Source organism: Mytilus edulis, chromosome 10, assembly GCF_963676685.1.
Source record: "Mytilus edulis chromosome 10, xbMytEdul2.2, whole genome shotgun sequence".
Classification (NCBI taxonomy): Eukaryota; Metazoa; Mollusca; class Bivalvia; order Mytilida; family Mytilidae; genus Mytilus; species Mytilus edulis.
In genome coordinates this window covers 56464296-56477980 of record NC_092353.1, presented here as the reverse complement: position 1 = coordinate 56477980, position 13685 = coordinate 56464296, and the positions used below count along the sequence as shown (strand labels likewise).

The following is a 13685-nucleotide window of genomic DNA, read 5'->3' as shown; positions in this document are numbered from 1 at the left end:
CAGAACTGCAATTAAAAAAGAATTCGAAACTAATCCCGAATTATATTTACAAGGTTCACCGTTTTCCGATTCCGTTCAAATTATTCATGACAAGATGGTCATTTCTAAAGACGTCTTCGCCGAATTTTTTGCCCAAACAATTGCAGCACTTATAAGAAGTTTAACATGCCTCCTTAGCAGAAACAAATATGGAATAGAAACAGTACTTCTCGTTGGAGGCTTTGCAAACTGTCCAGTTCTACAAAAAGCAATACAACAACAACTGTTCGGAAGAAATCCACACACTGTAAAAGCTAGAGTCATCAGAAAGACATATGGTGTTAGAAGTAGTAATAACTACGATCCCGATAAACATCCACCTGAAAAGCGAAATGTGTTAAATGGCAAGTTAGTGGTAGGAAATATTTTCGACACTCATATTATATCTAACCAAATAGCTGAAGTTGGACAAAAGTTTGCGCGGGAAATTTACTATCCTGTTATAGATAGCCAGTCGACTGTTACTGTTGAGATTTACACTGCGGATGGCAAGGCTCAATTGTTTGTTACCGATCGTGATCCTTCCTATTTAGGAAAACTTGTGGTGGAACTTCATTTTTTCCCGGAAAAGTCTCCTAAATTCAAATTCCCGGAAGGTTCAAGTTCGATTTAAATTTGATGGAACAGAAATTGAAGTTGAGGCAATGGTGATAAAAACTAAAGAAATCGTTTCTGCAAAATTTGATTTTCTCGGGTAGCTTGGACAGTTAAAAGTCTACCAATCTGAGTCCAGGAAAATTGTTAATTAGTTCGTAGAAGTTATATTCTAACCGCCGATTTGTTTTTACATACAAAGAAATATGGAATGCCTCCAGAAAAAACTGTATTCCTAAGTCATAGACGTCTACGACCATAAACATTTTTGATCGGGAGTTGTCATAAACGTATCGGTAATACGATGGGCTTATATACAACATAAATAAATCTGTCTTTGATATAATGGGGATCGTTAATGATAAGAAGGTGGAGGGTTAAAATAAAAAAAAAACAATGGTTCATTCATATGTTACATGCATGCTAATACATTACTTCGAGTATATGGCATAGCAAATGACCGTGAAATTCGCATTACCTCTATTAAACAATGTAAAAATATATATAAATGTAAAAAAGGTGTTTTCGCTCTGATTGCTCCTTATATATGGACTCTATCTAACTGTAACTTATAGATAAAAAAAAAAGACATATAGGGCATAAGTCAATGAGAACACAATCAAACAACACATTAACCTAAGAACATATCATATCAATATGCTAGTACTGTCTTCAACAGGTCTATGTACAAGATGTATTTGAAGCACAATCTTATTGTAATTTTTGTAACGAGTGTGTGGTCATACAGGTTGTCAAATAAGTAAATTCTAGAATTACCATGACTGTTCGACTACTTTCTTTAATATGTTTGAACAGTGACGTTATATGCAAACATGAACATAATGTAGTTATTCCTATTGCGTATGCATGTGAAGCTATGTTGAAATTCCCGAATGCGACCTACCAAATTAGACAATTAAACTGATCAACGAGTTTTGACTTTCATGAGCAACGAATGTCACACGACTTATAAGTTCTTTTGGTATCTTAAGCCTTGAAGGTGGCCATGTATAACTAATGCATCAACATGTTAAACATAACGTCTCATCGACAATTTATTAAGAGCACAATTCGCCACATTACTCTTTACCTAAGAACTTGAAGAAATGCAGTAATCATGGTGATGTCAGATTTATTATTAACGGGAGTATCTTTTACAAACCATGCAAGTTGGGCCAACATCTTTTGATTGAATATCCCAATTCTTTCCTTTAATTGTTCCAATACATAACCAGCTGGTTTGTTATACCCAGATTAAATCAATATAGGGAAAATGGTAGTATTACATTTTCTCAGCGTTAGGTTAGTATTTTGTGTACCCAAAGCAGGTGAAGGAAGTCAACTTAGGAGATGCGATTGGATGTAAGGGTACAATATAATCTTTTATGTATCTATGAATAACTGAAGTGTGTATATTTACAACAGTGAAACCAATAGATATATTTTCTAAAGAATTATTCGAAATTTGGTGTAAATTTACGACGGGCATGGATAACATAATCAAGCTCTGTTGGAAGTTGGTCATATTCTAATTAATAAAGGGGGGTGAGTGTATGTCGTAGAGACAGCAATTTTGCGATTAAAAAATGAGATAAAAATGGATATCTTAAATCGAAAATGTCAATTATAACCACCATGGTAGTATGCAATTTTTTTTCTAAATGAGTCAAAACACAATGTTTGACATCTGCAATGTATGTTCAAATAGTTTACACAATTTCCAAGCTGTAAGAAGTGTCGACAACATGCAGACAAAAAAACATTGGCTTTATTCCCCAAATCCTTGTTCTGTTGAATACGTATCACTACTAAATTGTTCCAGTGACATCTTCAGCGAGGATACAGCTGACATGTTTTGCATTGATTCCAAGTAAATGAATGAAATTTCTACAGCAATTAAAATCCCTTTCCAGTGGTCTTAAACTATTACTTGATAATAAGTGGGATATATTTCAGCTCGTTTATATAGCTAAACTAATTGCATTGTGTTTCTATCAAATCAAACTTCTTTTTCCTATATTCATGAGGCTGATTCAATATAGAAGCAAAAGAAGATAGCTTCACATTCTACTTTATAAAGGATGTCCTCTCACTGAATAATTTAAAGTTTGGTGACTTAAGAAGAACGCATCAATTTCATCGAACTTAAAATAAAGGATACAACAGATACAGCTACATATTTATCATATATGGACTTAAATGTAGAAATTAACAATACGAGTCAGTCGAGAACAAACGTTCACTACAAACTTAATGATTTCAACTTCCTAATTCTATGTAGCACATTCCATCAGCAACTGAATAAGGAGTATATATCTCCTAGTTGATCATTATTCCAGCGCATGTATTTCCTGTCATCATTTCCTTGATAGAGGTTGCATGCTCACACAGAAGCCAGAGTTCAAAGGAGTGAAGTTTAAATTATCCCTTCAAACATTTTAAGGTCACCAGTTAGTAAACTGTTATGGAATATGTTTCACAGATGACAACGGATATGATATAATCGTTGTAACCACAATCCTGTCCTCCTTTGCTTGAATGAGTCCTACAGAATGACCGGATTTGTACTTAAATGAGCATCAGGACAGGTACTACATGTGAAGCAGGATATGTGTATCCTTTTAGAGCACCTAAGATTAACACTGGGTTTTTCGTGGGGCTCGTGTTGTTTAGTCTTATGTTTTTATGTTGTTTTTTGTATATTGTTGCTTGTCTGTTGGTCTTTGCCTTTTTTATCATGGGGTTGGTTACTATTTTTTTTTACTTTTTAGTTCTTAGTTAGTATATGTCCCTTTAGTATATTTTGTGTTGGAAGACTACAGTATGGTTTACACAATCATTGACGGTTAACATCTAGATGTCATTGCTGTTTTTGTTTATTATTTCAATGTTTTATCATAGACCTCATATAAATTAAAATAAAGACAAAACAAAAATGTGTCCATAGTACATGGATGACACACTTGAACTTTCGTTTTCTATGTTCAGTGGACCTGAAATTGTGGTCAAATCTCTCATTCCGCATTAGTATTTAAAAATCATATATAATAGGAAACATGTGTACTACATTTCAGGTTGATTGGACTTCAACTTCATCAAAACTACATTGACCAAAAACTTCAACCTGCCCACTCGCACTATTATTTCTATGTTCAGTGGACCGTGAAATTGGGGTCAAAACTCAAATTCAGCAATATAATTAGAAAGATCAAACTTACACAAAGACCGAAAAACATAATGCCACTATATTTGGGTCACAAAATATTTGGATAATAAAATTATGCATCTAAAATCCATGAGACAATGGTATCTAAATTAGCCATTAGATATTTTTCTATGGAGTGTTAAGTTGATTGTCATTTGTCTTCTCCATTTTTATTCAATTGGCCATGCAGCATTTCTTTCTTCAAATTTTGTTTTATTGCTGCCTCTCCCTTTCTTTTCCAGTATCTTCTTCCCTTTTTTGACAGTTCAAAAATAACAAAATAAAAGCTTCATGTAATAAACAATGGTGATGGTTTTATTTCTATATAAAAATAGCAAGGATAACAAATAACATATATAATATAAAATTATATCCATGATTTAGAAATCAATCACATCTAGCATTACCTTTGTTCATTCAATTTTAAGCAAAGTAGCTATCAAGTAAAATTCAAACATCTTAAAACTTTAGGGAGATCACTAACTCTTAAAAAATGCTGTTTATAATATGACATGATATAAATCATCTTATCAAACAATAAAATACATAAACAAAACAAACTCTAAACAAAATACTAACAAGACTAAAATAAGCTAAAAGAAAATGACAAAAAAAAATAAAAAAATATGGTATAGCTGTACTAACAGGACACATCAGGCTTGTCAAGACTTTGATTAGCTTGCTTGCTTATTTGTTTATTGCATAATTGTAATTGGGATAACGTGAAATCAAATATGAATATAATATTAACGGGTTAAAATATGGCTTTATATATTGTTAGAAGATGTCAATCTTAATTACAAAGCTAGAATTACCATTTATACAAACAGAGCAAGCAAGCATACCAAAATTTTACTCTACATGCATTAGGAAATAAGCTGTAACGCATTGGGGATTTCAAAAATGACAGGTATTGACTGTACTTTTGCGATCCCTAATTATATAAACTATTTACCTCAAAACAGATATCCAAACCATTAATAAGGCATATAAGTATATATACATATTCTGTAAATTCAGAAATTATTGCATGCATTCAATTTTGCAATTTTTTAAAAACGGACAAAAATGTGAGATTTAAAGGAAGATCTGCAAACAGATGTATCTATCAGATAGCAGATTGCAAGTTCTTATTATTGCCAATCTCACCCAGTCACATTATTATTTGCATCAATAAATACCTGGCAATAATTTCTGAAATTATAGTATTTATGTTAGTAAAAAAAACATGGAGATTAAGAAAAGTTGTCAGGTATGACACTGAAACATACTTACATTAAAATGCTCTTAAAACAGTTATATATAAATGGAAATATAAAACATAGATGCACTTTTTGTACAGTTATTAATAGTCCAAGGACTTATGATATTGAATGTTAGAACGATAAACAAAATATGTATTAGGAAAGGTATCAATGAAACTGGATAATGAAATACCATCATAAAAACAAATTATAAACAAGAGTGGACACAGATAAAAGTTATTAAGATCAAGGTCTATAAACTATTAACGAAATAAAATTGTCCTATTACTAATAAATATAAAGCTAGATAAATCCTGATGATTAAAAAAAATTAATAAAAAAAATTGTAATAAGCTGGTTATTTGTCGACCACTAAAACTCAGTTCACGAACAATGGAAAAATAACAAACAGACACCCAAACTCAAGATGTCTGTATATTTAATAATACATGTCATAAACAATATTTTATATAATTTTTTCCTAAATAAATTGAAATTATTTTTATAATCAGTCAAGACAATGGCAAATCAATAATTATCATAAAAACACACCAATTTCTCATTTCTTCTACTTTTATTCTTTATGTTACTAGGTTACATTTAACAGCTTCACAAGCATAGCTATCTAGGTAATACAATGTATCTGAGGTTGTATATATTGGTGGTTTCAAAAGGGAAAAGAAAAGCACATAAGTTACCTTCACCTTTAGCTATGTCTGGAGGTCTCATTCACGATTAATGATAAAATTTTATAATACAGGCAAAGTGAAAGAATTCCAATTTTTGTGATATATTTATTTACAATTACAACTATATCAAATTTTTAGCCCTTCAAAACTATGGTTTAAAATTTGTAAAAAAATGGTCAATTTTACATAGTTCATCAGAAACAAAATGCAGGCTATATACTTCACAAAGACATTACACAAGCATTAATTGATCATTATATTGTCGATTCATTATTATCATTCGTTAAATACCAATTTTAGTGGATTTCGTGGCTTCAGGTAAACCACAAAATAAAATGTTCAACAAATGACAAATTCTCTATAGGCTTGTATGCAGACCTTGGCAAAACCACGAAATTAAATGTCCAGGAAAGTGTAAGTTTTGTTCAATCCACGAAAATTGGTACCCACGAAAATCAATAAATCCACAGTTTATTAAGAAAATACACAAGGGGTAACAACTTCAAAAACACAACATCTGTGTCTGAGAAAATTATTTTGAAGTGTCTTGTTTCATAGGCTGGGCTAAACAAAATTGGTCTTGAAAAATATATAATGTCTAAAACTAAGAGATCCTGCTAATAAACTACAACTGTGTTTCACACTACACTAATTTCATACCAGCACCTTGATTATTAAGTAGTGAGCAATCATCAATCAACTAAGAATCATTTACATAATCTTTAACAACACAATTAACAGTATGGCATAAAAAAATGTATGAACAACGAATTATGCAAAAAAAAACCTAACAAATTGCATACCTGCCAACTGTCACTATTTGCGGGGGATTTTCCCCATGGAAGCTCCCAAATGGAAATTTTGAAAGAGCAATTTGCCCACAATTTTAAACAAAATAGTTCATTTTACAAAGGCTACAGGCTTTAAAAAGTATGAAGAAACCAAAAACAAAACTTAGATACATTTGAAGCCCCCTTTGATGTTTTTTTTAGGACTGTAAGAGCCTTCTTGCACAAAGAACCCCCATGGGCATTTTGAAAAGTTGGCAGGTATGAAACTGTGCAAAAAAAAAACAACTAACAAATTATGCACAAAAAAATAAAAACTAAACAAAATAGGCATAAAAACATTAAAACATCAATATTGAAAAAAATCTAACAATTATGCTTAAAACAAATATTTTATAAAATATTATGCTAAAACCTCTCAATTCCTACCTCTGTACAGTTGTAGCATAAAGATTTTGATGAATTACTGGCAAGTAACATAAATCACTTTCTTTTCATGATATGGCGACTGACTTAATATTAGCAATTCAGAATTTTGAAAGGGAGCTTTTTTTAAATTAAAAAATAAATAGAAAACAATAAAATGAAATGATTATGACTAGAAGGGAAATGTGCAGGAGTTTCAGCTTTGACATTATCAATTCTTTCAGATTTAAAAACAATTAGAAGAATGGAGAAGTTGCAGTTGTTGAACTCATATCCTCCATTTTCTTACACTAATGCAATCATCTTTCATAGAAAATCCCCTTGAACTTAAATATTTAAAAAAATTGAGACAGCAATAATCATTTATACACATAGAAGTCATGATTCATTAATAATAAGCATCTTGAATTTTAGCAGCTTCCTGAACAATTACACCTTCATTTCCAAATATCTTCACATTGGGTGATACTTCTTTCCATGTTACTTTGAAAGTTTCCTGTCAAGAGAAGTAAAACATTTTTCATTATAAGGACTGTTGTTGTTTTTGATGCAAAAACGCTTTTCCTCCCATATTGTAGATTTTTTGTGTGTGTTAGTACTCACAAGTTTTAGAACTTGGATATGTCTCTTCCAAAACTTTTACCCTGATTAATGTGCAGAGTCCTTATAAGACCTAAATAATCGATTAAATATAAATATACAAATAAGGAGATGTGGTGTGAATGCCAATGAGACAACTTTAAGTACCGAAATTCAAATAAAGTGGATGTAAGCAATTATAGGCAACCATACGACCTTCAACAATGAGAAAAACTCATATTTTATTTCTTTTGCTGATGACTGATTAGTTATAGACTACAATCAAGAAAAATTCAAGAAATAAAATCACAGGATTTTTTTTTACCCCTATGTTCTATTTTTAGCCATGGTGGCCATCTTGGTTGGTTGGGTGGGACACCGGACACAATTTGATGTTAGATTTTTAAGGATAAGGATATAGCAACTTCTTTAAATAAAAGAAAGTAATTTTAAACTCTATTGATTCACATTCAATAACCAATATAACCAATTATATTAATGAACTAGAGGCTCTAAAGAGCCTGTGTCGCTCACCTTGGTCCATGTGAATATTAAACAATGGACACAGATGGATTCATGACAAAATTGTGTTTTGGTGATGGTGATGTGTTTGTAGATCTTACTTTACTAAACATTCTTGCTGCTTACAATTATCTCTATCTATAACAGTACTTTCTGTGGAAAATGTTATTGAAAATCTTCAAATTTTAAGAAAATTGTTAAAAATTGACTATGAAGGGCAATAACTCCTTAGGGGGTCAATTGACTATTTTGGTCAGACTGACTTATTTTTAGTTCTTACTTTGCTGTACATTATTGCTGTTTACAGTTTATCTCTATCTATAATAATATTCAAGATAATAACAAAAAAACAGCAAAATTTCCTCAAAATTACCAAATCAGGGGCAGCAACCTAACAACCGATTATCCGATTCATCTGAAAATTTCAGGGCAGATAGATCGTGACCTGATCAACAATTTTACTTCCTCTCAGATTTGCTCTTAATGCTTTGGTTTTTGAGTTATAAGCCAAAAACTGCATTTTACCCCCATGTTCTATTTTTAGCCAAGGTGGCCATCTTGGTTTGTTGGCCGAGTTACTGGACACATTTTTTTAACTAGATACCCAATGATGATTATGGCTAAGTTTGGTTAAATTTGGCACAGTAGTTTCAGAGGAGAAGATTTTTCTAAAAGATTACTAAGATTTACGAAAAATGGAAAATTGACTATAAAGGGCAATAACTCCTAAAGTGGTCAACTGACCATTTTGGTCATGTTGTCGTATTTGTAGATCTTACTTTGTTGAACATTATTGCTGTTTACAGTTTATCTCTATCTATAATAATATTCAAGATAATAACCAAAAACAGCAAAATTTCCTTAAAATTACCATTTCAGGGGCAGCAACCCAACAACAGAATGTCCGATTCATCTCAAAATTTCAGGGCAGACAGATCTTGACCTGATGAACAATTTTATTCAGTCAGATTTGCTCTAAATGCTTTGGTTTTTGAGTTATAAGCCAAAAACTGCATTTTACCCCTATGTTCTATTTTTAGCCATGGCGGCCATCTTGGTTGGTTGGCCGGGTCACTGGACACATTTTTAAATCTAGATACCACAATGATGATTATGGCCAAGTTTGGTTAAATTTGGCCCAGTAGTTTCAGAGGAGAAGATTTTTCTAAAAGATTACTAAGATTTACGAACTAGAGGCTCTAAAGAGCCTGTGTCGCTCACCTTGGTCTATGTGAATATTAAACAATGGACACAGATGGATTCATGACAAAATTGTGTTTTGGTGATGGTGATGTGTTTGTAGATCTTACTTTACTAAACATTCTTGCTGCTTACAATTATCTCTATCTATAACAGTACTTTCTGTGGAAAATGTTATTGAAAATCTTCAAATTTTAAGAAAATTGTTAAAAATTGACTATGAAGGGCAATAACTCCTTAGGGGGTCAATTGACTATTTTGGTCATACTGACTTATTTTTAGTTCTTACTTTGCTGTACATTATTGCTGTTTACAGTTTATCTCTATCTATAATAATATTCAAGATAATAACCAAAAACAGCAAAATTTCCTTAAAATTACCATTTCAGGGGCAGCAAGACAACAACTGATTATCCGATTCATCTGAAAATTCCAGGGCAGATAAATCGTGACCTGATCAACAATTTTACTTCCTGTCAGATTTGCTCCAAATGCTTTGGTTTTTGAGTTATAAGCCAAAAACTGCATTTTACCCCTATGTTCTATTTTTAGCCATGGCGGCCATCTTGGTTGGTTGCCCGGGTCACCGGACACATTTTTTAAACTAGATACCCCAATGATGATTGTGGCCAAGTTTGGTTAAATTTGGCCCAGTAGTTTCAGAGGAGAAGATTTTTCTAAAAGATTACTAAGATTTACGAAAAATGGTTAAAAATTGACTATAAAGGGCAATTACTCCTAAAGTGGTCAACTGACCATTTTGGTCATGTTGACTTATTTGTAGATCTTACTTTGCTGAACATTATTGCTGTTTACAGTTTATCTCTATCTATAATAATATTCAAGATAATAACCAAAAACAGCAAAATTTCCTTAAAATTACCATTTCAGGGGCAGCAACACAACAACCGATTATCCGATTCATTTGAAAATTCCAGGGCAGATAGATCGTGACCTGATCAACAATTTTACTTCCTGTCAGATTTGCTCCAAATGCTTTGGTTTTTGAGTTATAAGCCAAAAACTGCATTTTACCCCTATGTTCTATTTATATCCATGGCGGCCATCTTGGTTGGTTGCCCGGGTCACCGGACACATCTTTTAAACTAGATACCCCAATGATGATTATGGCCAAGTTTGGTTAAATTTGGCCCAGTAGTTTCAGAGGAGAAGATTTTTCTAAAAGAGTACTAAGATTTACGAAAAATGGTTAAAAATTGACTATAAAGGGCAATAACTCCTAAAGTGGTCAACTGACCATTTTGGTCATGCTGACTTATTTGTAGATCTTACTTTGCTGAACATTATTGCTATTTACAGTTTATCTCTATCTATAATAATATTCAAGATAATAACCAAAAACAGCAAAATTTCCTTAAAATTACCATTTCAGGGGCAGCAACCCAACAACGAAATGTCCGATTCATCTGAAAATTCCAGGGCAGATAGATCTTGACCTGATGAACAATTTTACCCCATGTCAGATTTGCTCTAAATGCTCTGGTTTTTGAGTTATAAGCCAAAAACTGCATTTTACCCCTATGTTCTATTTTTAGCCATGGCGGCCATCTTGGTTGGTTGACCAGGTCACCAGACACATTTTTTAAACTAGATACCCCAATGATGATTGTGGCCAAGTTTGGTTAAATTTGGCTCAGTAGTTTCAGAGGAGAAGATTTTTGTAAAAGTTAACGACGCCAGACGACGACGGACGACGGACGACAGACGACGGACGACTGACGCTGGACGCCAAGTGCTGAGAAAAGCTCACTTGGCCCTTTGGGCCAGGTGAGCTAAAAATGGTTAAAAATTGACTATAAAGGGCAATAACTCCTAAAGTGGTCAACTGACCATTTTGATCATGTTGACTTATTTGTAGATCTTACTTTGCTGAACATTATTGCTGTTTACAGTTTATCTCTATCTATAATAATATTCAAGATAATAACCAAAAACAGCAAAATTTCCTTAAAATTACCATTTCAGGGGCAGCAACCCAACAACAGAATGTCCGATTCATCTGAAAATTTCAGGGCAGATAGATCTTGACCTGTTGAACAATATTACCTCATTTCAGATTTGCTCTAAATGCTTTGGTTTTTGAGTTATAAGCCAAAAACTGCATTTTACCCCTATGTTCTATTTTTAGCCATGGCGGCCATCTTGGTTGGTTGGCCGGGTCACCGGACACATTTTTTAAACTAGATACCCCAATGATGATTGTGGCCAAGTTTGGTTAAATTTGGCCCAGTAGTTTCAGAGGAGAAGATTTTTGTAAAAGTTAACGCAGGACGACGACGGAGCCGGATGCCAAGTGATGAGAAAAATTTAAATTATTACCTCAGGTAATTTAACATCAAATGTATCAGATGAATCGTAGTGAAAATTCCAAACTTCAGCTTCTACCCAGGCACTGTCTGTGTTTCTCGGGTCATCAATATATCCTTTGTACAACATAGTAGCACTAAATCCTGAAGAATCAATATCTGTCCGTAAGCTTGTCTTTGATCCAGCACGTGAAGTGGCATAACTTGCTACACATGGCTGGGATAGAGATCTTATGGGGAAATTAATTGAAGTTCTAGATGCTATATTTCCTATACTGCCTAAATTAGGAGCAGCAAACTGGGAAAAGTACTAAAAGGAAAGAAAACATACATTAAATAATCATAGATACCAGGCTTATAACTGTGCATTCATGATTCATTTACAAAAGACTAGGATTGTTATCAATGAATGATGATAGAATGGAAAATTGAAACAGTGAATATTTCAAAGAGACAACCTGACCATAGTTCAGAAAACAGCCAAAAGCCACTAATGGGTCTGCAATGCCATGAGAAATTCCAACACCCAGGTGTTTGCTTTCAGCTGACCGTAAACCAATAATGTATACTAGTTGAGTTTAATGGATGCCACAATAAACCTAACAAGAATGTGTCCACAGTACACGGATGCCCCCCTCACACTATCATTTTCTATGTTAAGTGGACCGTGAAATTGGAATAAATTCTCTAATTTGGCATTAAAATTAGAATGATCTTATCAAAGGGAACATGTTTACTAAGTTTCAAGTTGATTGGACTTCAACTTCATCAAAAACTACCTTGACCAAAAACTTTAACCTGAAGCGGGACAGACGGACAAACGGACGCACAGACCAGAAAACATAATGCCCCTCTACTATCGTAGGTTGGGCATAAAAACATTGATATGTACCAAAAATAAATAAATGGGGAATGTGTTTTAGGATTAATATTGCCTCAACCAAAATGGCATAATGTCCCAGAAAATTGAGTCTCGCAAATTATAAGAATGCATGAAAATGATCATAAAAGAGTATACACTGATTTAGCAACTATCCTTACCTGAATAAGATCTCCTTGGTCCAAGTTTGGTTTAAATTCACACATGTGTTCATCTAACACTTCTACAGCGAAAGCTTCCACTAAAGTACTGTATGGGGAAATTAAACCATGCAGAGCTCCCTGAAATAAAACAAAATTTTAGTTTACAATACAGGCACAATTAAAACAAACAAAAGGATCTAAAATGTTATTCATTTAACTAGACTGGTATATTTCATGTCTTAAAGCTAGCTATGATAAAAAAAAAAAAAAACACAAAAAACTCATATCATAGTGAAGTTGTATTGGATTACTGAAGAGTGGGATCCTGTGGCATCATATGTTTTCCCTTGTACCGATCGTTCAGGATTGAATAAAACTTGCATTTTTGTGGATATAAACTGATAAAAAATTTGTTATATGTTGAACATTTGAATTCTTGGTTCACCTGTAACAAAGAACTACTTGATAATTGGTATCCAACAAAAAACATTGAGTAGTACATGTACTAAATACAAGTCTCTAGTTCAGCTTTCAAAAAATAAAAATATGGTTTTATCATGACGCATCATTCATTAATCAACTTTTAAAATGTATAAATGAAACACCTGAGGATTCCAAACTGGAACATTTTTTCCCCCTAATTAATCTTCTAAATAAAAACAAAAAGATATTACTATCAATTAAACCATACCCCAGGTAAACCAAAACAGCTGTCTTCACTTTCATCGTCCTTCCTGACAGCTATAAATTCCAATACTTTCTTTCCTTCTACATACAGATACCCCTGAGGTTGACCTTCAAGTGTATCAATCCTCCTCCACCGTGTACACACAGCCAAGATCTCATGGTTTGGACCCCAACGCCATAACACACCTTTCCCTCTCAGACCAGTTCTTCCCATTGGATTCCTATAATATCAAGCAGAAATATAAAGACAAGACCTTTTATTTATGGACTGTTAACAACACCATAACACACCTTTCCCTCTCAGACCAGTTCTTCCCATTGGATTTCTATAATATCAAGCAGAAATATAAAGACAAGACCTT

At 33.0% G+C, this 13685-nt stretch overlaps 3 protein-coding genes across 4 annotated transcripts in view; 1 reads left to right on the top strand and 2 right to left on the bottom strand.

Moving 5' to 3' along the window:
- Positions 1-13685, bottom strand: part of LOC139492177 (inositol 1,4,5-triphosphate receptor associated 2-like) — a 455884-nt gene that overhangs the window by 103287 nt on the left and 338912 nt on the right. The window contains exon 38 of the transcript XR_011656711.1: positions 10996-11079. The gene's annotated coding sequence lies outside the window, so the exon portion shown is untranslated. The remainder of the gene's footprint in view (positions 1-10995; positions 11080-13685) is intronic.
- LOC139492844 (heat shock 70 kDa protein 12B-like) lies at positions 95-652 on the top strand. Its single transcript, XM_071280996.1, has one exon. It carries the CDS (start codon positions 95-97, stop codon positions 650-652), a length of 558 nt encoding a protein of 185 aa, XP_071137097.1.
- The window catches only part of LOC139492176 (transient receptor potential cation channel subfamily M member-like 2), a 99002-nt gene continuing 89443 nt past the window's right edge, over positions 4127-13685 (bottom strand). For both annotated transcript variants that reach the window (XM_071280340.1, XM_071280341.1), the window contains 5 exons: positions 13328-13544; positions 12655-12774; positions 11627-11923; positions 6835-7481; positions 4127-6574 (listed from right to left, as the gene is read on the bottom strand). In XM_071280340.1, coding sequence (XP_071136441.1) covers positions 7374-7481; positions 11627-11923; positions 12655-12774; positions 13328-13544 — 742 coding nt within the window. In that variant the 3' untranslated portion in view covers positions 4127-6574; positions 6835-7373. The remainder of the gene's footprint in view (positions 6575-6834; positions 7482-11626; positions 11924-12654; positions 12775-13327; positions 13545-13685) is intronic.

Bases quoted from the DNA above. Each gene is read 5' to 3' on its own strand.
- LOC139492844 (XM_071280996.1), top strand. From the start codon at position 95: ATGGTCATTTCTAAAGACGTCTTCGCCGAATTTTTTGCCCAAACAATT.